The 23,458-nt window shown below is 39.3% G+C and overlaps 2 protein-coding genes across 17 annotated transcripts in view; one reads left to right on the plus strand and one right to left on the minus strand.

The window, feature by feature from the left end:
* LOC119560542 overlaps window positions 1–23,458 on the plus strand; it is a 55,958-nt gene that overhangs the window by 1,110 nt on the left and 31,390 nt on the right. For 12 of the 16 annotated variants that reach the window (XR_005221028.1, XR_005221027.1, XM_037874047.1 and 9 more), the window contains exon 1: window positions 22,397–22,747. The gene's annotated coding sequence lies outside the window, so the exon portion shown is untranslated. Of the gene's footprint in view, window positions 1–6,387; window positions 6,407–21,374; window positions 21,443–22,396; window positions 22,748–23,458 lie in introns of those variants that run through there. The other 4 variants (XM_037874036.1, XM_037874037.1, XM_037874038.1 and 1 more) reach the window with 2 other exon arrangements.
* On the minus strand, window positions 1,571–2,357 carry LOC119560546 (ubiquitin-conjugating enzyme E2 G1). Its single transcript, XM_037874051.1, has 2 exons — window positions 2,246–2,357; window positions 1,571–2,177 (listed from the first exon to the last, which is right to left on the minus strand). The coding sequence occupies exon 2, from the start codon at window positions 2,166–2,168 to the stop codon at window positions 1,662–1,664; it is 507 nt and encodes a 168-aa protein (XP_037729979.1). The 5' UTR covers window positions 2,169–2,177; window positions 2,246–2,357; the 3' UTR covers window positions 1,571–1,661.

Consider the following 23,458-nt stretch of genomic DNA (forward strand, 5'->3'; position numbering starts at 1 on the left):
GCCTTATTTACCCAGTTTCCAAATCGCTCACCGATTTCTGCTTATTCCGTTTTGGGGTTTGTTTTGAGGTATTTGCTGAATCACACGGGGATCATTTGAATGTTTTAGCCAGACAGTCGCTGGAATGGGGTTGTATTCTGTTTTTTGTTTTATTTTTTAAGAGTCACACCCATGGCGAGTAAGTATCCCGCTCCGGAATTGACTCACGGCCAAACAATGCGACATGCGGCGAATTGCTGTGGGGCCACTGGCATGGGCAAAAGAGAAAAAATCAAAATGCAAAACTTGTTGCTAATAAACAACAATTACAACAACAAAAACAAGTTCAGCTAACCACAAAAATGCTGGCAGCTAAACTCCAGAGTCGCTCGTCGTTGCCCAGGAGCTCTACTCCGAACACCACACCGAAAACAAGTCGGAGCACAGAGCCATTGGCTGTTGTTGCTGCTGCTGTTGTCACACTAGCCACCAGCAACACCAACAGCAACATAAGCAATTTGTTGCTGCTGCACAGAGAAAAACAACACACCCAAAACAGTTTTTCATTTGCATAACACATAGACCTTTATCTGCGATCAAAAACGTTTCTTTATTCATCCAAAACAGTTACATTTTGAATACTTTTGTATTTAAAACTATATAATTTCTTTAAACCTCTTAGAATTTTTTTATTTCATTAAGCCGATTTTAAGTGTTTGGGTGTCACAAAAATATCAAGAGAGTTTATCTTTTCTATCTCCTTTTAATATCTGTGGGAGCCGAAGAATATCTGATGGGAAAAAAATTATTAAAAATCTTTCTAAACAATCAATAATCACTTTAGCTCCCCTTATTTTACAAATATTAATTTTAGTATTATATAATAGCTTTAAATTATTAAATAAATAAAATATTTGGGGATTTATAATGCTGATAACGATTTTAATCAGTATCATTCAAAGCACATTTACTAATTAGGACCATGCAAAAGTTATTATAGGGTAATAGACTTTATTAAGGTGTTATTGATATCAGGCCTTGTAATTGGTATTAATATTATATATTTTAGTAAAAGTGAAATTTAAAAAAAAAACGAGTTGTGTGTAATTTGAAATTAAATTGGAACTAAAGAATATTCTGGAAAATGCCTGTTATTTCATGGTAACCAAAACAAAGTCACATAAAACCAACTACAATCTAGTTCTAGTGATCGGTCTTATCAGTCATAAAAAATCTATTTTTCTCCGTGCATGTGTAAATCGGTGTCCCCATGTGAAGACCATAAAAAGCGGCCAAGTGGCCAGCTGCCTCGACTTTCCTCTGACCACCAGAGACCAAACCAAAGAACGGCCATAACTGTGTCAGTGTGCAACTAGAAGAGGTCTAAGCCTATTAAGCACACTGGCTTAAGATCGGCCGATGCCGAGAGATAATACCCGTAGCTCCCCAGCCGATTAAGTGTAATTAATGCCGACAGGTGTCACTGAATTGGCGCAAGCTCAAAGAGATTGCAACGCCCTAATTGGCTCCTCCAATTAGGAGATGTGTTTGTATGCCGGCACTTTCGCCACATCAAAAAAGGGGGGAAGACTTCTACTAGATGCTCTCTTTATTCACGTGATTAGCATGCGGATCGCTACGGATCATATTCATTGCCCAGGATTGTGATCTTCCGGAGGGCTTTACTCCACCTCCTCTTGACTCCGGCGGACGCACCGGGTGACCTTTCGCTTGAACTCCGCATAATTCTCACGATACTCCTTGGCCGCGTCCACATTGGCGGCCGATTCGTCATTGGGATCGGTGAGCATGGAGATCACCGAGAGGAGGATCGTCTCCACGGTGTGGACCGGTAGCCAGCGCTCCTCGGCCTTCTCGTAGCCCCACTTGTCGTCACCCGGCTCGTGGAGGATCGAGATGCACACGTCGCCGGCCTTGTCGATATTCGGATGCCAGATCTCGGTGATGAACTTCATGCGCGGCGGTCGCAGCGGGTACTCCTTGGGGAAGACCAGGTGCGCCCTGAAGCATCCGCCCTCGTAGAGGGTGTCGGGCGGACCGATGATCACCACCTCCCATTTAAAGATATCCGAGTCGCTGACCAGGCCGGCGGAGAAGCCCTCGACGGGATTGCGCTGCAGCTCGGAGAGCTGGCGATTGAGCAGTAGCGATGCTTGCAGTTCTGACATGTCACTGGACTGGGGATGGTATTGCGATCGCCACTAGTAGGATATATGTATCTCCAGGGGGGAAGAACTATACTTACTGGAATTTTGTTCTATTGTTTCGAGTCACTTTCTGGTTTACTTCTACGGCTGCTGAACTACGCTCAACGGCAGCCAGCCGAGAAAGATCTTCCAACGACTACTCTGTTTTCTAACTGATCGGGGATTATGTAAAAGTGGTTAAAAGAATCAGAAAATACAAGAACTTATTCATCAAAGTAAAACGATTATAATCAGAAACATACTGAAAACGTAAGAGGTACTTTTACTCTACTGCTCCTTAAGAATTCTATCCCATAAACTTCTTGTGGGTTCTGTATTACAAATTATATGTACCTACTTTTTGAAGGTGCGGAACTGAAGACTTTAATATGATATCATTCTGAGTTTTAAATGGTCTCATTTAAAATCTGAGTACTATAAATATAACATACCGTACTTTAATAATTGAATATTTTGTAGTTAATTGGAATGTGTCTATTTGGACATAATCAATTATTGAAATGATATAAAAAGATTTTACAGCAAATAGTTACAATCAAGACTGTTAGCTTTAACAACCTATACGTAAAATGCGCAAAGAAACTAAAAGATCAATTCCCTTTGTCTGATAAAGGAATGTCTAGTTCCACTATCTTTACAATTGTAGCCCTTTGAATGCCTACGTAAGGAAACTATCTCCATGGAAATCCTCTTGAAAGCGACTCGAAAGTTGCCATTACAAGCTCTTTGCTCTTGGCCTGGAATGGGTCCAAGGAAAGTCCCTCTTTCCTTTCATTTCCCTCCATTTTCAGCAATTACTTGGCCGTCGCTAATGCTACTGGTGCCACTCTTTTCCTCCTTTTTATTTTTCCTTTTTTCCGAACTGGCTGAATGGAAATTATGATGGCCGCCACATTGTTGCCGTTGGTTTTGGCCTTTCGTAATTGCGCACAAATGTTGGCCCAGAGTTTCTTGCTGGCCTGCAACTTCGACCACGACATGTGGCGGCTGCCCCATCGACTTTTCCGCAGCTTTGAGGTTTTTCTTCTCTTTCCCCTTTTTTTTTTTTTTTTTTGCAAAATTGCATTTGGCTGGCATTTGGAAATCCGCAACTTTAGCTGACTATCTGAGTATCGCTAACTGAAATTATGTTGCCGCAAATGTGTGAATCGTTAATGTCTTGTTGCCAGCTGGGGAACATTGCGCTTGGTCTTTCGGCACTGCCGGTTTTTCAAGTTTTCCGTGCTGCGAGTTTTCTCAAAAAATTCCTTCGCTTTTTTTGTATGCATTATTATTTTTGTAATAATATTTACCTACCTGCAACAACATGTGGAGTTCTTCTACTAACCAAGAACCAAGTCGGATTCGAAATTTGCTAAATTATCCAGCACATGCCAAAGGGGGCGGAGGAGTAGGGTTCATATGAAACATGTTTGGCCAGAACACATAAGACCGACAGCTGCTGCTCGGCCGGTTCCTCCAGCTCTTGCTGCCTCTACTTCAACTTCTACTTATATCTCCGCATCCATCCGACTCTGCCCATTTAAGTGCCACATGTCGGAGACGTTCCTCCAGATCCCGCAGGGAAAGCGATATGACAGCGAGAGCCGGGAAACTCACACGTGCCACAGCGCACCTCCAAGTAAAACTCGAATTTTCATTCCCTACACTCGGGGGAAAAACGCCCACTACTATTTAGATAAGAAATCTCGAAATTGAGAGCTAAGCACATTTCATCAGATAATTAATTTAGTCATTTTCATAACACAAATTAATGTCAGGCTAGGCTTGCATAAATTTAAGATCAACAAGGTTTAAAGCTCTTTTATTGCTTAATAAATAAAGGTTTGAATTATAAATGGTAATTGTATTGTCATCAGTCTGGCAACATTCTTGTTGATATTCATATGCTTAATTTATTTATTGTTTATTTGTTGAACAATAAATTTGTGTTTAAATTAGTTCATCTATGGAGATGGCATACAATTTTATTTGAGATGAAAAGAGGTATGAAAAGGTTAAAATGTTACCCACTTAGGAACACATATGATCAATGATTTTAAAATATAGAACATTTCCTTATGTGATTCAATGGTAAAGGCCTATTAAAAATTTGGTAAATTACTCGATATAAGTAAATGTTTTTTTGTAACAAATATTTTCTTAGTGTATAAGATGTAGGATATAATATTTTATTATCACACAAGTTCTCTAGGCACAGGATATTAAAAAAGGGTATTCACATATTCCACACTATAGAGACAGAATTATCCCTAATTTTGCGCTTTAGATACGCCTTTCTTTTTCAGATCCTTTTATTTTTTCTGTGTAGGAAAGTGTCGCGAGCACGAGCATTGGTAAAGTGATAGAGTGACATTGCTTCGGCGGCCTTTCAACCGATTTCGGCTCACTTTGTGGAATTGATTTTCAATTTTCATTAAGACGCCCACACGTAAATGCAGACACTGCCCCAGGTTCGTTGCCATGGCATTTGATTGGAGAGCGGGGAGGGGTGCCATTTAAATGAGGGTGTCTGAAGTTCATCTGCACGTCGGTATTCCCTTACTTGCTTTTCATTTTTTTTGGTGGGCGTGGTGGTTGCATGCGACAATTGCATTTCCGGCAATACCAGCATGTTCCACTCCTCAATATTCCCTTTGGCTATCTGACAATTTCTCCCTTCTAGGTTTTTTTTTGGGTTTGGCCCCTGTTTCCTAAACGGAGCACCTGCTCTCCTGGCTGCGTGCCTCAAATTGTTGGCTCATGTTGCGTCCATCAAACAGCTGACGGCGTCGATCAATTGAAATGGCTTTTTCCTTCGTTTTTTCCATCGCCCTATAATGCTGCATCGCCACCGAGTTGCTGCGGTTCGTTCTTCTCGTTGATGACTTCCTGGATCTAATGACTGGGCAACCTGCTGATGAATTGTCTTTCAAGTTGATCGTAAAGTATATTAATAGTTTCTCTAGCAGGCATGTAATGCTGTAAGGATGAGAGGCAGCCAGAAAAAAGTTTTATGATCTCAGTTTATAGTAATAAAACTTGCAATCTTTGCCTTCAAAATAAAATCAATAATTTATCCTAAAGTAATATATAACAATAATTCCTTAAGCGATGTTTTTAGGTAATACTTCTTTGTAATTAAACGTAAGACTTTATTTAAAATTTTTTATAAAAGTGTGTGGCAGCATAAACTTGCAAAGCAGTGCAAAAACACCACCTCTCTCTGCACTTCTCATAAATCCAACTTAAGTGAGTGACCAACTGGATTTTAGTGCTTTATTGGCGCTCTGAGTTATGCACTCCCATTTTTGTTGCCCCCGGCACACAATTTCCAATTGCATGCAGAAATATGAGGAGGAATTGCTCTGCTCGGGAAAACTGGCCATTATATCGTTCCGCATAGAGGGAGGAAAACAATGCTAAAGAGAGAACTCAATAAATTGCAGAAAAGCGAAAAGTGGAAGGAATGAAAAATAAACAAGAACGAAACTGCAAAAATATAAAAAAGGAAAACACGCTTTCCACTTGCAGTTTTAATGTGTTTTGTGCGTTGTTCCTCGTTTTATAATTGAGTTGGCAGTTGCAGCTAAAGTTGGAGTTGCAGTCGTGCACTCATCGCTACCCGAAACCCATCCACATTTCCCTGTCCAGCCAAAAGATGCCCCCTTTTTCCTGGTTTTCCCTGCTTTTCCCCATGGAAGTGGGTGGGTTGCCATCGGGATTCGGCCACGTTGCTGTTCACTCGTGTGCACTGAATGCGAAAAACTTCTGCACACTTTTCAACTGCAACGCGATATTATTTTATGTACATATTCCTCATATTTTTATTATTATTATTATTTCATAATACCCTCGGCCCAGTGCGGACTTACCTTTGTGCGCTGCATTGAAATGGAGGCGCAGACTCAAACGCTCGGGGATCTGGTGCACCGATGCCAGACAAAAACCGCCATCCTTGCGGTGGGTTCCGTAATGAGCGTTTCCGTCAAAGCCATTTTCTCGTTCAAACACTTGGCAAAAAGTGTGTCTTAAAAGTGCTTGGACGAGATTTATTTGTGGCACAATTTTTATATTTTTTATTCACCCTTGTTTCAAGCTGTCACACATTTCGGTCCCCATATCATACCATACTACCAATAATAATATATCGTCCCTAATATATTTTCATTTTTTTAATTCTGTTTTTTTTTCTTTTCAGAATTAAGCTGAATCTTACGGTGAGTTCTAAAAGATCAATATATTATATTTAATTAAATTTGAATTATGTTTTTGTTAATTTTTTTGTTAGTGCACTGGCACTTAGGTTAACGTGCCGCATTTAAAAGGGCATTTTCTTTATATCACCACACGGCTGACTTTAAAATTGGATCTACACTACATAATTGCTCAATTTCTTGCTTCATTAGCGGGTTTTCCTTTGCATTCGGTTAGTAATTTGTCGGACCCAATGAAAGATCACCCAGGAAGTGAGAAACTTTTAATTTGTCCGACCATTTAGGCCCTTTTCTATGCTTTTCTAAACCCACTCGTAGACCCAGTAAAGTGTGAAGTGTAAAGCGTTATGCGTACGAGTGTTTCATAACTCACTCATAAGGCCGGCAAACAAATGAGCAAAAGTGTGCTACTGGGGTCTGAAAATCGAGGGATCTGGGGAGCCAGATGAGCCGTTAGACAGTGCCCATGGCGCCCCAGAGTTCATTTACTCCGCTCCGCCACCAAAGAAAATTCTATGGAAAGAAAAGGCAGGCGGAAAAAAATTCGACAAAAAACCGTCAAGCAACGTTATTTGTAGTTTTTATTTCTTTTATTTTTTTATTTACCCATCTCTTTTTGCTAGACCATTTCGTTTTTAAAAGCTTTGCTGGCCGGCTGTTCTTTGTTCCGGGTGAAGAGCGGGGGTCTGAGGTCTGGGGCTTGAAAAAAAAATCCAAGCTTGGCCTGAAAAAGTGCTTATTAAATTTAATGACAGCACGTTTGCTTGCGAAAAGCGATTCGACAATTTTCGTTATTTTTTTGTAAAGCTTTTTTCCAACCTTTTGGTTATACTGCTTTTTTGAGTAGTTTTTTTATTAGTATTTGGTTTATTGGGGACTGTGGCTCATTGAGAGCACTGAGGCCATAACAGCACAGTCTTTAAGTTTAATTATGTGGCAGGGCTTCTTGGCCCGGTCTTCATAAAGGGGTCGTAATGGTCATAATAGCTATATATGTAGTTTCAATTGAAATGGTAACTAATTTCATTGTTGGTGAGCTTAAGTGGGGGAAAACGAAAGTTATCTTTGATTAATTTATTATTTCCTGTTTTATTAAAAAATATTATTGCATCTTTAAGGGAAAATTAAAAAATATTATATAAAAAGAAAAGGGAGAAATTAGCGATTTTGAAATTTAGTAATCGCATTATTTTCTAAACATGTATTATAAATTAATGTTTTATTGTGATATGAACTTGTATAACAATGTAGGATTACAAATAGTACATAGTTTCCTACAATATTAATCATATAAGATATCAAACTTTCTTTAGTTATTATTTGATGTCTTTGTAATGATATGATCTTCAATTTCTATGCTGCGTTATGCATGATCTCAAGTTAAGCTATCCAATTAGCCCTGATTAATTCCCAGCAATAAGTTTCTCCACAACCTAGTGGATTTTCCATTTCAACCGCTATTTCTCAGCTCCTTTTCGACCTGTCACAATTTTATCCTATCCTGTCGTGATTTTCACCGACCCCTTTCGCCAACTGTCGCCTAAGATTTCTCACAATTATGAACGACAAACTGGCATAAATTTATGACTGACAGTCGTTTTGGCATTTTCAGTAAACAGGCAGTGAAAGTATTTTAATTAAATGCCCCAAAGGAAGGGGACTTCAATGAGCGCTTTAGACCTGCGGGTTATGAGGCGGTAATTGCAATTTCGCCGAGAAAAAGACATGGCTTATTATTCAACTGGTTTCTTGGTATGTTGTCTGTGGAGTGCTCGTTGAACTTCAAATTGTGCGGGAAAAAGTGAAATTTTTCTTATGGCCTCCACACTCTCCACACTTTTGTTTCTGCCAAAGTTAATGAACTGAGCAAAAATCTGGAAGCAGGGCCAAAACAGGAAGCAACTTTGTAACATTAGCACAGTTCCCCTCTTTTTGGTCTAGGAAAACTATGTTAATTTCTTGGGGGTGTCCTATGAAATGAATTCATTTTCCTTTGGCAAAACAATCGCGAAAATGCGGAAGGGCAAATTTTGGTTGCGTGTCGCGGCGTTGGCCACAACTGTTGACTTTTATTCACACAATTACAGCCGGCGAATTTGCATTCGCTTCCTCCGCCATTCACCTGTTCAGTTTTACCTGTCACGCTCGACTGATTTTTTCGAGGGAGCCGCATCACTTGCCGGCATTTAAAAGACAAACCCTTGACTTTGGTCTAGAGTCTAGACTCACCGGTCTTCGAAATTCGCCCACTGACCTGGGCATCATCTAATTAGCTTTCTTTTGACACAGCCTTTGAATTAGCATTTTCGCAGCAGAAGTTCACTCCGAAATGTTCAATTCAAAGCTGTCTTCTGTATAAATAATTCAAAACTGACCCGTGGCTTTCATTTCTTTGGGTTTCGTTTTGTTTTTCTCCATTTGTTTTCCATGTGACGCAGCAACAGTTGTCTCTGGGCCCTGTGGGAACGTCTCGAACATCTCGAAGAAGTCATAAAACTAACAGTTGAGCGGAAATTAACACAGATACTCCAAAGGCCAACTGCCAAGAGCGCTCCAGCTTGGTTCGGCCCAAAAAGAAAAACAAACAACAATCGAGGCTCTCTATGTGATGGCATTACCTTCCGATTGAGATGTAGATGGCTGATTCGAGATAGCCCAGATAGACAGGTGAACCACACTGAGAGGGGATTATGTCGGTGGTCTAAATAGCCCTCGGATGACGTTGCACAACCCGGGTAATATGTGGCTATCATTAGTCTACAGTTAGTCGTCTCTGATTCGATGTGGGTATTTGGAATTCTTGGTGGCAGTTAAGTTGCGGATTGGGCACACGGTTCATTGTCAAGGCACTAGCAAGTGCTTTCTACTCTGGAGAGATCTTTAAGAAGGGATAAAAGACCTTTTCAATAACAAATTGATACGCTCGAGGGGACTTCCTCTGTGGATCTGGGCTGCCCAACTACACTTGCGCTAATTAATATAAAGGAAATCCAAAAGATCTTATCATAGTAACCTGCATTTCCTGTCGATCACTGGGAAAAACTAGATTGTTCTTAGTTAGTTAGGGATATATATTTCTAAAATACAATTAAGATATCCTTGGAAAATATATTAACAAATATTATAATCCATATAAAACAAAATAATAGGTTTTCTTTTCTACACTCAGAAAAAAAATCAAGTATTTCGTGCTTGAACCTAGTATTTTCGGTGTCAAAACTTCGCCAAGCATGGAAAATACAGAACGCGAGAACAAAATACTACTTTTGAGCACGAATTTTCAAGACCGAAAATACTAGATTTAAGAACCTTTCGGTCTTAAATCAAGTATGAATAATTCTTAAATCAAGTCATATTTGGACTAAAAACAAGAACGATTTAATAATAAAGTAAGAAATTTGCAGGCATGATTTAAGGACGAATAATTCTTAAATCAATATATAAATATTATGAAACTAAAATGAGTTTTTATTTTATGCTAGTAAGAGAAATAAGTATTGGAAACTGAAACGAAATAAACGAGATATATATAAATAATATTAATATTTTAAGTTTACTTACGACTTGCCGCTCACGGGCATTAACACTACCTAATTTATGCGCCTTATATACTGAGTACTTTCAGAATAAACAGTTGGGAATTATTAAGGTTGGCAGACATAAAAACTCCAAAATGTGCTCAATATGAGAATTTTTTGAGCACGAACGTTCTTAAATGTTAAGCATGCAATTTTTCTTAAATCAAGGCTGTTTGTACTTGTTTTTAGCACGGTGTTTTTCCCTGAGTGTATAAATAATAAAAGGAAATGTAATATTTTGGGTAAATTTGTTCAATGTTTAATGTTTAGAGGTACTATATAAAGTGCTCGATTTTTACCATCATATATGGGTAGTTCCGAAACTTGATTCCCTGTTCTCTTAAGATTTTTTCCGTGTGTGGTCTTGTCTTGTTGGTTGCTTGGCATTGTTGCCTGTTGTGCGTTCCATTTCGCTTCTCTGAACTTGTTGAAAAGCGAGTAAAATGTGCCAATTTTCTATATATATAGTATATATACCATATCTTTATGTACTTGTAATGCAAGAATCGTAGAGTAGGAGAGTGGGAGCCACAGGCTCGTCCATACATGGCCACTTCATCACGCAGCGTTGGCCAAGCGTGCTGTTGTTGCTCCTCCGGCCAAATGCAACTGAGCGTCGCCGTCACCAGCCGGCGGCCTCATCTGCAGACCCCCCTAAGAACCCCCATTTCGTACACCCCCTTCACTTACCAACGGCTCTGCCCTTCGGCAGTTTGCAGCTTCTATTGTTCTGGCCGCTCGTGCTTGTGCTAGATTTATGCACTTTACTGGATCCCCATTTCCATTCCCTCATGCAGTTTCGATTTCAATTTAAAGCGGATGTTGGCTTTAATTGCAGGCCTGGCGAATTATAATTCATGCATATGTGCCCTGCTGCACTGGGACGTTTCGGGTTGCAACAATTGGTCCTGGGTGGCAGTGAACTTGCCGATCAAGTGGGTGTAATCCATACATTCCGGGAATCGAATATTGAAGGGGGCAATCAATTTGCCAATTGCTTTGTGCTAAGGTTTCCTTGCCAAATATGTAATATTGTTTATTTATTGAGCGATAAAAATGAAGCCGTAAAAATGTATATCTGCATATTGAATTTGAATTTTCGTATTAAATATTTAAATGAAATTAAAACATATTGAATGGCATAATATTATTTTAAAATAATGCATTGCCTGTTGAAAATACTAAATGCGATGTTAGTCATATTAACATTGGACACTTTACGATTTTATAATAATAGCAAAGCTTAAATTCTTTAAGATAACTATAAATGTTAAGCTTAATATATTCATAGTTTAAATTATTAAAATCAGGAATGGATTAAACAAACAAAAAAATGTTAATATAATATTAAATCTTTGGATTTACTACTACTATTTTTGGTTTAGTAAAGCTGTTTCCTTTATATGCATTTTATAAGTGGAAAGTCTTATTCTCAGTTTTAATTAAATTGATTCTATGTGAATTATTGTGTTTTTCTAGATAGACTTGTGCTCTTTTGGTTTAAAGATCATAGGGAAACAAACATTTGATTTAATTTTGAATATCCAAATCCAGATTAAAAGTCATAACATTATTGTTCATTTAATGTTAATAATGCTAAAGTCACTTAAGTCTAATGAAGTATCAACTAATGATATTATCAACTAACAGGATACTTCCCTAGATTTAACTTCACTGGATCAACTTGATACATCTATTGAACAAATTTCCTTTTCATTCTTGACCTTTAAAACTAGAAAATGTCAAGATGGAAATCCATCTCACTTTTCTCCCCAGTTCAGTGGCCTCTGCCAGCCGATGCACTTGACTTATGGCCACTGTCAATGCGGCTAAAACTGCCACTGGAATGGTCATTGGAAATGCAATTGCAATTGCGATTGGCAGTGCAATTGATTGTGGCTGCTGGTCAATCGATGGGGGATGGATGGCTGGACGACATTCAATGGCGACTCACTCACTTTCACTGATCGAAAGCGTGAAGCCAAAGTTTAATTGAATCTGCAGCTGCTGCTCCGCTGACGGCGAACAATGATTGGTGGCATTCAATGATTGTGGCTCCGTGGCTCCTACCAACTTTCAAACTTGGCCATTTGAAAGTTATTGGCCACAAGTGCGCACACACATGGCGCCCATTGCACGTATATAAGTATATAGTGCTCCTAACTCAAAGAAACTCCAAGTAAACTGAACGTGTCAGCAAGTCGGGCCGAGGTTTCGGGCTGCAGAAAAACTTTAGGACCGGCTCTTGGAGTTAAGTTGCGACAAAATCAATAGGAAAACTTGGTAGTTCAGGAGGGGAAAGGGGGAAAATGCGGGTACGGGCAGCAAATGGAAAATGGGGGGTGTGGCCCAATGCAGCAATTTGTTATATTCAGGCGTCGCCTTAAATTGGGTCACCGAAAATGTTCAATTATTCGAGTGAAATGCAGTCTTAAGGGGCCGGACGAACTGAGGTTTTGGGCCAACCAGCCTGATTTTGGGCTCACGCAAAACTCGTTTTCAAAGTTGATGCAGCATGAATTTGCTGGCTCACATCCACAATGCGGTCTCGTTTTATACACTTTATGAGTAAAGTTTATTTTAGAGAATTTGTCACGCACTCAAAAGGGAAGAAGAACCAAATAAATTGCTACATCTGCAGAAGCTATTTTTAATCGGGTAGATAAAAGTCTTGAAGATGTCCTAAGTTTTTCATTTTCTGTTGATAAGTAAAGGAATAAATCTAAACTGAAGATTATATTATAAGCAAGCAATTATGTTTCTGTCCAAGAAAATCTTTTACTTAATCTTACTAATTTCCATAAAAGTAGTAAGCAACTGTTTATTTTGACAATTTGGCTTTTATTGACCATAATAACTTAATGACACTTCCATAAAAGAATACCAACAAATATTACATAATTTAATCTGTTTTGCATTCAACCAAAGAAAGCTTTTCTATGTTCAAAAGGGAATTTGGTATTCGTTAACACCATGGGTGATACATTTTCAATCTTTTTTCTCTTCATATTTTATGAGTTTTTACAACAAGTTTATAAGCTCAAACCCTTCAGCACACATGGGAATGTGCGTGTGTTTGCTCCGCGACTTTCCATTTGCAGAGATTTCCACATTTCACATTTTCGGATTTGAGATTTCAATATGTAAACGCCGTTTATACCAAATGCGCCATGAATAAAATTCGTCTCGTCTCGTTTCGATTCGATGGTCGTTTGCAGGGGGCGAAAGTCCGAATGGGATTTCATTTTTGAGCGGGGGGCGGAGGAAAGTTTCGGGTGAGAGGGACCCCCATTCACATTTACTCGGAAATTCCAGCCGCGGGCCGTGGTAAATCAGTTGCCGTTGCGTTGGCCAAACATTGCACAAAATCTATGCAGTTGCACGAACGCGGCTCAGAAGTTTGATCGATTTCGCTCCCACTTTTTGTTACACTCCGAAAAATAATACATTTCTTACTACTACTTTTTACTGCTACTACTTTTTGTTTAAATAACTATTTCTTTTATACCATAAAATTCTTTTAGTAAACTATTTATTGGCCTAAACTGACAAGACTAATCATGAATTTGGAAACGAAATCTCTCTCGAAAACATTATTAAAAACGTAAAAAAATGTTTCTTTTGGGTAACAATATCAGGCCCTGAAAAAACATTGATAACCTTTCAAAATCTTGAAATATGCCGTGGCATTTATCGGTTTTTTTTGACAATTAAGTAACTTTTAATAGGGGGTTTTAAAAAGCACTAAGGATTAGGTCATTAAAAGAATACTCGTTTTATATTTAAAAAATGTAGATAAAAACCATTCAAAGTATTTAGAAATTTGGTTTCTCAATGGGTTTCAATGGATTTTAAATGATTACTTTAATAGTTCAATTTTATTTAGGGGTGCCTAAAAAATGTTTCACAATAGGAACATTATACGGATTATTTAGAAATCAATTCTAGAGATCAGTTCAGGAACATATAGTAGGAAATATGATTATTAAGAATTGTTTTAGTAACTGTAATTTTATGGATAGCTCTAAACTATTTTCCAAGTGTACGACCACACCTCTCCCTGCGGCAATAAATGCGGGATTTGGGGGCGTGGCACTGCTAAGCAAACTGTAACATTTGTGGCTGGCCTCGGGACTGACCGGCCGCACATAAAGTGGCAAAGGGCGCGTTTTCCGTGGCACTGGGGAATGGGGCTGGGATTGCGTGGCTTGGCTAAATGTTTGGAACACTCTGCGGTCGACGACTGTCAGTGGACCGGGGGATATTTATGGGCAAACTAGTGCAGCTCATTATTAAGTTGCTCGGTCGACATCATTTGGTTGATTTATTCAGCTAAATGCAATCAATTTACTGTCGCATTTCAAATATTTGGCTTCGGTTATCGCTACTCGTGCCCCACATTTCGAATCGACTGCCTGCTGCTGATAAGCGCATCGCGATGTTGCAACTTAAAGTCTGGAAACTTTGACACAAATGCTTTGTTCAGCCACTCTAAGCAGACACTCCCGCAGATGTTGCAGTTGCATCTCGCAGATGCAGTTGCAGTTGCAGTTTGTTGCTGGCTGCCCTGGCAATTTGCTGTCAAATTGTCGCAAATTCTTACAAGCGCCGCTCATTAAAATTACCCAAATGCCAGCGCCAATTTCCCGGAGCAGTGCAAAATGGGAGACGGAGCGAAAACGGCATCGCATGACAAATGGCAGCGACGAACTTCAGACAAGTGTCTTCCACAGATGCACTGCCAGAAATTGGACCTGTGATAAAAATAAATTTTATTTTCAACCTAAGATAAATTGGAAATATACAAATATTAAATATAAATTGCTTGTACACGAAAATTCATAAAAATAGTTTAGTAGTTAACCATTTTAAACAAACAAGCAAGGGCTTATCCTAAGAATTATCATGTCTTGAAGAACAATTATAACTTGAAGTGTTTGTTTTCAGTTTTCAGCTTTGCTTATAAAGAGTTTCTGTTAAGTTATATTGAAAACAGATCTCAAATATTTATTTTGTTCTCGAATATTATATTTTATTTAGGTTCCATCTTGAAACACTCCATAAATTCCCAAGTATTTATTAAAAATATTAAATATTGAAAACAGAAATCCTAGGAAATGTGATTTATATTATGTCGTTAAGTAAAAAACAAAGCGTTGTCCTATAAAAATTACTAAATTTTTTAAGATCGACCTGAAGAATAATTTTTTAAATTGAATGTAAAAATCTTTAATAAATGTGGTATTAATTATAGAGAATACAAACAGGACATAAACAGATGATATTAATTTAATGGTTAACCTCCATTTTTAAGTTTAACCAAGTGCTGGGGACAAACACGTAAAAAGTATTACTTTAAAATAATTAAAAATTGAAAAGCATAACGTTTTTTTGTCAAGTGCCCAAGCCGTCGCATCCCTGAGAAAAAGAGAGACGATTTGGCAATGCAATTTTCGCCGGCCAGCTGCAAAGGCCGTAGAATTGGCTTCCTCGACTTGGCCCCTCAACAAATTTGTCGCTGCCATTTTGCAACGTGATTTTGGTGACTTGAAAGCAGCTGATAAGCGAGCTACTTGTCCGCCAATTTCCGACTGACTGACTGGGTACGAAACTGAAAATGAGACTGAGACTGAGACAGTGACTCCCACTTTTTACCACCCGGATAAAAAGTGCAGAAAGTGCTGATTGCGGGTATTACATTACCATTATTGGGTGCTCCCTCGTGGAGCAACTTTAATGTAATACAAAGCGCAGACAAAATGTGCTGATCGAGCGGGAAATTAACTGATGAAGCGTGGCACATAGTGTATATAAAGTAACGGAACTGCCGGCATTAGCAGTCAGGTGAGCTGAAAATCCGATGATCGAACCATGGCCAAATGCTGCGACAGCAAAATTACCCAGCTAAAAAATACCGGCACGATCACCTCGATTCGTTGAGCTCAGTTCTTCGATACTTCGATCCACTCAAACTTGTGCAGGTGCAGAGCCAATAAATTGCGCAAGAGCTGAAAAAACTCTGCTTTACTACTTCCCACTCCAATCTTTAACCAGATATTACAGATAGATAGATCGTGGCCAGGCTGTCAACGGCTCGGTTCAATCTGGTCTGGTTTAGTTTTGCCATTGCCTTGCACAAAATGTCATTCAGCTCATTGAAATGGAAAGCTGAAAAATTAACATTGCAAACGGTCACTGGAAAACAGAAAAATAAAACGTTCTAAATACGAAACCCCAATTGAGAATGGAAAACAACTGAAGCAGAGAGGAAGCTGAAATAAATGGTTGGGCAGAGTGGGACACCCTATAAAATGAACTTTATATTTACTACTGTGGGCAAGAACTAAGTTGAAATTGTTTGTAAAATAAAAAATCTTTGTTTTTTCTTCTAAATCAATTTCATCCCCTTTAAAGTAATCCCCACTTGATTAAATTCACTTATAACAAAGTATTTTCAATCCTCGAAAAATGCAAAATAATCCCTTACCTTGTGCCTTTTATATTCATATATTGATACGTTAATACATTTTTGTATGAACCATGTTTGTAACCCAAAATATATTACTGGGTATGAAAATTGAAATTGCATATAGTCTGATGAGTGGTTATAATAAATATTATTTTTCAAAGGTAAATATATTGTCTATTTTAAAGTAAAGCTAAAATTCTTAGGCTAATGATGTGTGTCTCTTGATTGTAATGCTTTAATCTATGATGTCCTTGAGGAAAATTCTAATAATTCTAGTTCCTAGAATATACCCCTGATACCCTTAGGTGCATCTGAGCGATACATATATCTAGCAGATCCGTACTAAACGGCAGCTCATTTGGCATTCTACGTACTCGCCAAGTTGCCGGCATTTGGCGAGTGTTACGCGACTTTGAGCGCTCTAATTGTGCGCTTGTTCGTTTGTCCATTCGCTCGGCCAACACACATAGTTGTAGGCACACAAAAAACGGCTAGGTAAAATAAACAGCAAAAGTAGCAACTAAAACAAAAAATATAAAAAAACACACTGCGACATGCAACACTGCACAGCCGGGGAACATTTAGCTGTGCTGAAAAGCCAAACAAAAGTAGCAAAAAAGATATACACACAAAAAAACACAACAAAACAATCGAAATGTACAGACAAAACACGCGACTGCCACTGCAGATAATTTGGCATTAAGTGGAGTGGAAATGCGTAGGAAAATATGATATAATCGGGGGGAGAATACATATGGGCGTGTGCATGCATGGTCGGGCATATGGAACCGTTTTGCATTCAAGATCAAGTTCAAGTTTGGAGCGATTATCTTGCCTCGTTGAAGTGCGGAGATTTTCCGGTAGCCAGCGGTTTGATGGGAAACTGGCAATTGGCATTTTCACAAACCGAACACCAACCGCAAAAGCCTTGGAAATTAGCCAAATGGCACAGAAAAAAAAAAGAGTGTCTTGGTTGAAGAGGGAAAAATCACCTTTTGACCCACTTTAAAGAGCCATCAATGAGGCAAATTATGTTGCAGCCAGTGATTGATGGGCAACCAAACCAATCCCAAGGCACTGTGTAATGAGGATGTACTTGCAGATACAATCTACTATCTATCCGTCAGATACCGACACTAAAGCCCAGCGGCTGTCTTTGGGTGAAAATCAACGGATTGAACGGAAGTTGTCGGCAATTTGTGAGCGCAAATCATGTTGTTACCATACAAAGTTAGCTGCCGATGGCTGGGCAAAATGTCAAATGCGAAAAGCAGATGCTAGCGGTAAGGTTTTATTTTTTTTCAGTCAGTCAGTTTTTTTGCGGCCAGTTTAACAGCATGAACGTGACTTTTGCATTAACGGGCTTTAAATCGAGGCTCTGAGATTGCAACTTTAAGTTGCAGTCTTTTAAGTGTGTCAGCCTGGAAAAATAAAAATAAGAAAAATGCACCAACAAGGTGCAGCGTTTTACGCACACTTGAACACCGCTCACAGAGACACAGATACGAACTCACACAGGCGCACTTAATTATGCATTAGGCTGCTGCATTGACAGCAACACTTTGCCAGAAAGAAGAGGACGGGTTCAACGACCCCTGGGCGGCTGACAAGGGTTAATGAATTCCTCCGGGCTAAACGAGATTATGACAGAAGGGAAAACTATTGAATATTTAATGACGGTCCTTAGAGAACCAGTTTCTAACCTAATTGCAGTTTAAAAAGAACGGTTTCCGTGATTTGAGCATTTAATCTTGTTAAGAAATCCTGCCTCATCAGTTCTAGAAAACTATATATAATTTATTAATTTCCCAGGCTAATACACACCGTAGCCATTGCTATTAAAATTGCTGTATAATAAATTGCAATCAATTTTGATTGCTATTGCAGTTAACAGTTCACAATAATGGGTCAATTGCCCTACGGAATGTTTTCAATTATTCCTCTAATATATTAAACTTTTGTGATTATAATTAGACCGACAATATACCAATATGTATTGGTTTACTAGGATACAAAGCAGCTGGCATAGGCCAAAATAAATAGCCTTGCTGAGAATACTCTCATTCGATGATAAAATTCACTAAGCCAAGACATTTTCGATAATTTGTATGGGGAATTATCTGCATGAGATATCGTTATAAATTACTGAAAGCCAACCCATAAACTGCCCACAGGAGGGATCCCGATTGTTGGCCAGGTGTTTTGGCCAAAATAGAACTATGTATGGGCCAGAATAGCGCACAAGTGCGATAATTTAAATCAGCTTACCGCCTGTCCGAGCGGAGCGCTCTCCATTAAATCAGACTCCATTGTTTACGACAATCAATTGCCACCTTAAGATGCCCCGATGTGGTTTCCGATGGTTTCCAGTTCTGGCTGGGCTCTCCTTTTGGCCAACTGTCAAAGGTGGTTGCCGTAATTGGCGAAATACGTTGCCCGCTGGCCGTTCAATGGAGCGTGCAGTTTACTCCGCTGCACACTCACTTCAATGGGTTTCGATTCGGTGGCGAGAAGGGGTGTGGAAGGGGTTTGGAAGGGGTATGGAAGGGGTGCGGAAGGGGTATGGAAGGGGTTTGGAAGGGGTATGGACCATGGGGGCTAAGGGAATATAGCCATTTTCATGGCTTAACCCACGCATGTGTGGCCATTGTGTAGATTTCAATTGAAAGTGCTGCACGCAGAAACGCGACCAAATCGATGTTGCCTCCATGTTGCCGTCGTTTTCTGACCACTGACTAATGGCTTAATGTGTGCATGTGAGTGTGCCTCTGTTTCCCTCCCTGTGTGTATGTGTGTGCGTGTGGGTGGGTGACGCATGGCAGCTGTGTGCAAATTTATATTGCCTACTTTTCGGCCAGCGAGTGTTTGGCAAGTGCAATTGATTTCGTTTTTGCTTCCAAGCCACCCGCACATGACCAACATTGTCTCCAACTCTGGAATCTAACAGCTGCAGAGCACGTAAAAAAATATTAGTTCCACCTTGCCGAGATATCTTCCTTAACAATCATTAAAATTGATTAAATTTTCATGTTTGGAAAACAGTTGGTTTCTTGGGCAGTTAGGGACTTTTGATAGATGATCACATATTTTTTTAGGTGAATAGATAATTAGTAGATTACAAAGTAAGTGGCTAACTCCTTACTTAGCCTTTATAAGGTATTGGTATAAGGTGTTAATATAACCTTAATTTCTATATAATTAGGACTAAGTGCCTCCTCATTTATGATATGTTATTTCTAGAATAATATTTTAAAAAAGCCAGGGTTTCATCGATTAGGTAATATCCCGTATCATAAAAAAGCTTATTCATTTTGTTAAAAAAAAGTTTGAGATACAGTTTTTAAGGGGCTTAAAATATAAAGGTACCTTGAAAATAAAGTATTTCGATTTATGTTTCTATAAAGAATTACACGATTAAAAAATTGTAGAAGACAGATACTAACAATTTTTACAGTGTGCAGAAACCTCACGGTTCGTTGGCCAGAAAGAGAGAGAAAGAGAAGAAGGGATTCCAGGGAGTGAGACGGAAGACATAGTATCCTGGCCGCACGAGCGCCTTGTTTATTGAATTTGGGCGCTTTTGTGTGAGAGTGACAACGACGATGGTCGTCGCCTCCTGCAATTGAGGATGTAATTTTTGCATGTCTCCGGCATTAAATTCGTGCCTTCTCCCTCTGCTTGTGTGGGCTCCTGGGCAATTAGGGCTATGACATTCCGCTCTAAATCTCCTGCACACTTTGCTAATTGTTTCCAATTCCACAAGCACACTCGCACAGTGGACCCACACACAGACAGACAGACAGACGGACAAGTAATTGCAGCTGTAGTCTGACCTCCGGCAAATTGGCTGTGAAAGTTCAGAGGGAAACGCTTCAATTATGATTGTTAAATGGCATATGCCATTCCCGCCCAACGACCTTTAATTCCTGCCTTTCATTAATTTGACTTTGACCCAATTCCTTTGATTAAATGCAAATTCAATTGGCAAAACTCATTTCCTAACACACATTTGATTTACATTCGTTTTGAATAAAAGCTGCCCCCGACTACAATTTTCCATTCAATTTGGCTATTCAGTGCAGTGTCCGAACTTCTCTGAAAGGTAAATGCATTTTTATAGCCATCGACATCATTCACCATTTTTTTCTGGCTAAGCCAATTTGAATTTTTACACCAAAGAAAAAGGATATTTGTATTGATGAATTCCGCGTTTTTTATTGACTACAGGATGTTTGTTGATTGATCGGTAATAAATTGAAATTAAGTGACATATGAAATGGATGTTTCAAAGCAAAGCAACACATCTCATTGTTACATTTTGTTTATCAAAATACATCATTATAATTTTTTTTAATTGTTATGTAAACGGTAATCTTTTGTTGGCTTTATATTAATTGTTGCAATATTTTTTTGAAACGTTTATGTGCTTGCCAAACTTAAGATTAATTCTTGCTCTTTTAATCAATTACGATATAAGTGATAGGAAGCGCTTTGAAGTTTTTTTGGGTGCATGTAAAACATATCGAACCGAACTCAAAATACGGCTGACTGGAAAGCGCGTGTTTTGTCGTTTTGGCCGCACGTGACCTGTGTGAGCAAAAGTGCCACCAGTACCCTTCCCCTGAGGGACTTTCCCCATACCATCCCATCCAATCCGAGCCCATCCTATACAGCACTTTCCACTCTTTCACCCTCACGCATCACTTTGCATTTGCGTGCTGCGATTGCTGTGTGTTGTGTCAGTGGGAATCGAAGCTGACTTCTGTTGCCTCTTGTTTGTCGCTTGCCTTTTGTTATAGGCTTTTAATTGACATATGCGTTTTTTACACGATTTCCCAGTAGTTTGCTATGCCATCTCCCCTGCAAACCAAATCCATCGTCTGCATACTAATGTCTAACTTCTGCTTTCGAATTCTCTTTGCAGCCGCAACCCGATGTCGATGATGACCGGCTATTGAGTCTATTGGCCAACACATCGGCTAAAACCCAGAGGTGAGTTATTGGCCAGAGTCTGACTATGGCTAGGTTCACTTAATTGGCCTCGCATGCGCTTCAATGATAATTAAAGCCGACAGCCCCAGACGTCTTGGATTATTGGCATTAGCACCGATTTTATGACCTCGCACGCGCTCCCATCTGAAAAATGGTCCCGTGACTCCGGCTTCACCAGCCAACGGATATACTTTGTATCTGTCCATAACTCATTTTCATGCTGTCGGGGCTTCTTCACTGTATTTTCGGGCTAAATTAGAAATAAAAGCTTCACCTTTGCTGATGCTTTTTGCATAAACACAAGAAAACCATAAGTGGTTGGGGGTTCCAGGAGGTTTTAGGTTTGTGTGGCATGTGGGTGCCATGTGAGCTGCCCGGAGCTTTCACTCGGAGAGGTTTTGAGTGGTTTCACGATTTCTGATACGAGCGTAATGCAATCGTGGGTAAGATAAAAAAAAAACACGGGATATGTAATCAGAAGTGAGGGAAAGCTCAGCCTAAATGATAATCGGTTACTCAGAGATGCTCTCTATTAAAAAATAGATGCTTCGAATTTTAAGGAATTAACTTATTTAATTTAAAACTATACTATTTCATTTTTAAATATAGAACAAATGTTGTTTTTTTTTTCAAAACTTATCAAAATAATTCCATTAAAATTTTTTTTAAACATCACTTTAACACATAAACCTTATTACCTCATCTTTCTTTATATTACCAATTAGCTTAAATATATTTGTTTCCAATATTTCAAAGTGAAAGGATGATCATTTTTTCTTCATCTAAAGTTTATTTCTCAAAGGTAACTTTATTATCCACCCTCGAAAGCTTTCGCCTGAGCTTTTCCGACCATTAGCTTTCACTCGCAACTCCCCTCGTCAGCTGTGTGTCCTTTTTGCCGAGCCCGAATCCGAGCGACGCAAACTCGACTTTCCCACGTCAGTCTCCCAACGAACCTTTTGTGGCCCAGAACGCGCGCTCCTCGTCGGAAGTTGGCCAAAACGCAATAACGGCAGCGCGTCGGGAGGCGGCAGGCGCAGGAGGCGGTGGGCGGGGCTGGCTCGGTGCCACGCGCAATTCCAAAAACAAAAAAAAAGAAAAGTAAAAATGAATTAGAAATTGTGCGCGCTCCCTTGTTACATAAACGAGGCATTATTTTCGCCCGCAAACCAGCGCTCAACTCACATGAAGTTGCCCAAAAATCGTTTCGCGTCCTGCGAGAGTGAAATTATCCTGGCCAAGTTGCCGTTGCTGTTGTGCCACCGAGTTCGCTGTGGTCGTGCTGATGGTGCTCACGTATATTATGTAAATGATTATGTGCCAGAAACGGAGCGCTGCGACTCACGAAGACCAGGCCAAAACCTTCGTAGTCGTCGTCGTCGTGGATGTTTTTAGCCGAGATGTGGAGCCGAGCCCACTGTTCATAGTCTATAGTCCATGGTCCTTAGTCCTGAGTCCTGAATTCTGAAAGCTGAGTTCTCATACCTCACCTCTCAGCCCAAAGTGGGCGTACTTTCGAGGGCTGTCCACCTTTACCTACTTGTTTCGTCCACTGGACACCACAAGCACTAAACTTTGGCCAGTGAAAGCCTCCATTTTTATCAGGACCTCACCTCCTTATAAAACTTCGGGACCCATGCGGCTTATTCTGACTTGGCCTAACTTGTTAGAAAATCAGGAATAAGAGGTTGAAATGGAAAAGATTTTCAAAGTCTGTAGGGTGTTATATATTTGGCCATGAGCGCTTTTGGGAAGATGTTTTTTTAAATTACATAAAAACCAAAATTAAATTTTGAAGAGAGGAAAAACATGGCCAAAAGTCCGCAGGATACTAACAATTAAATAATATATAAAAATAAATGGTATTTTGATTATGCAAAGCGAAATACAAAGAGATCCGTATATAGAAAGCTGTCTTACCGAACCCAATAATCAACTCACAGCAAAATCTACCTACATGACACTATTAAAATTTCTTATTATTAAATTTAAAAATATATAAATATATTTACTTAG

Source organism: Drosophila subpulchrella, unplaced genomic scaffold (genome assembly GCF_014743375.2).
Source record: "Drosophila subpulchrella strain 33 F10 #4 breed RU33 unplaced genomic scaffold, RU_Dsub_v1.1 Primary Assembly Seq354, whole genome shotgun sequence".
Taxonomy (NCBI): Eukaryota; Metazoa; Arthropoda; class Insecta; order Diptera; family Drosophilidae; genus Drosophila; species Drosophila subpulchrella.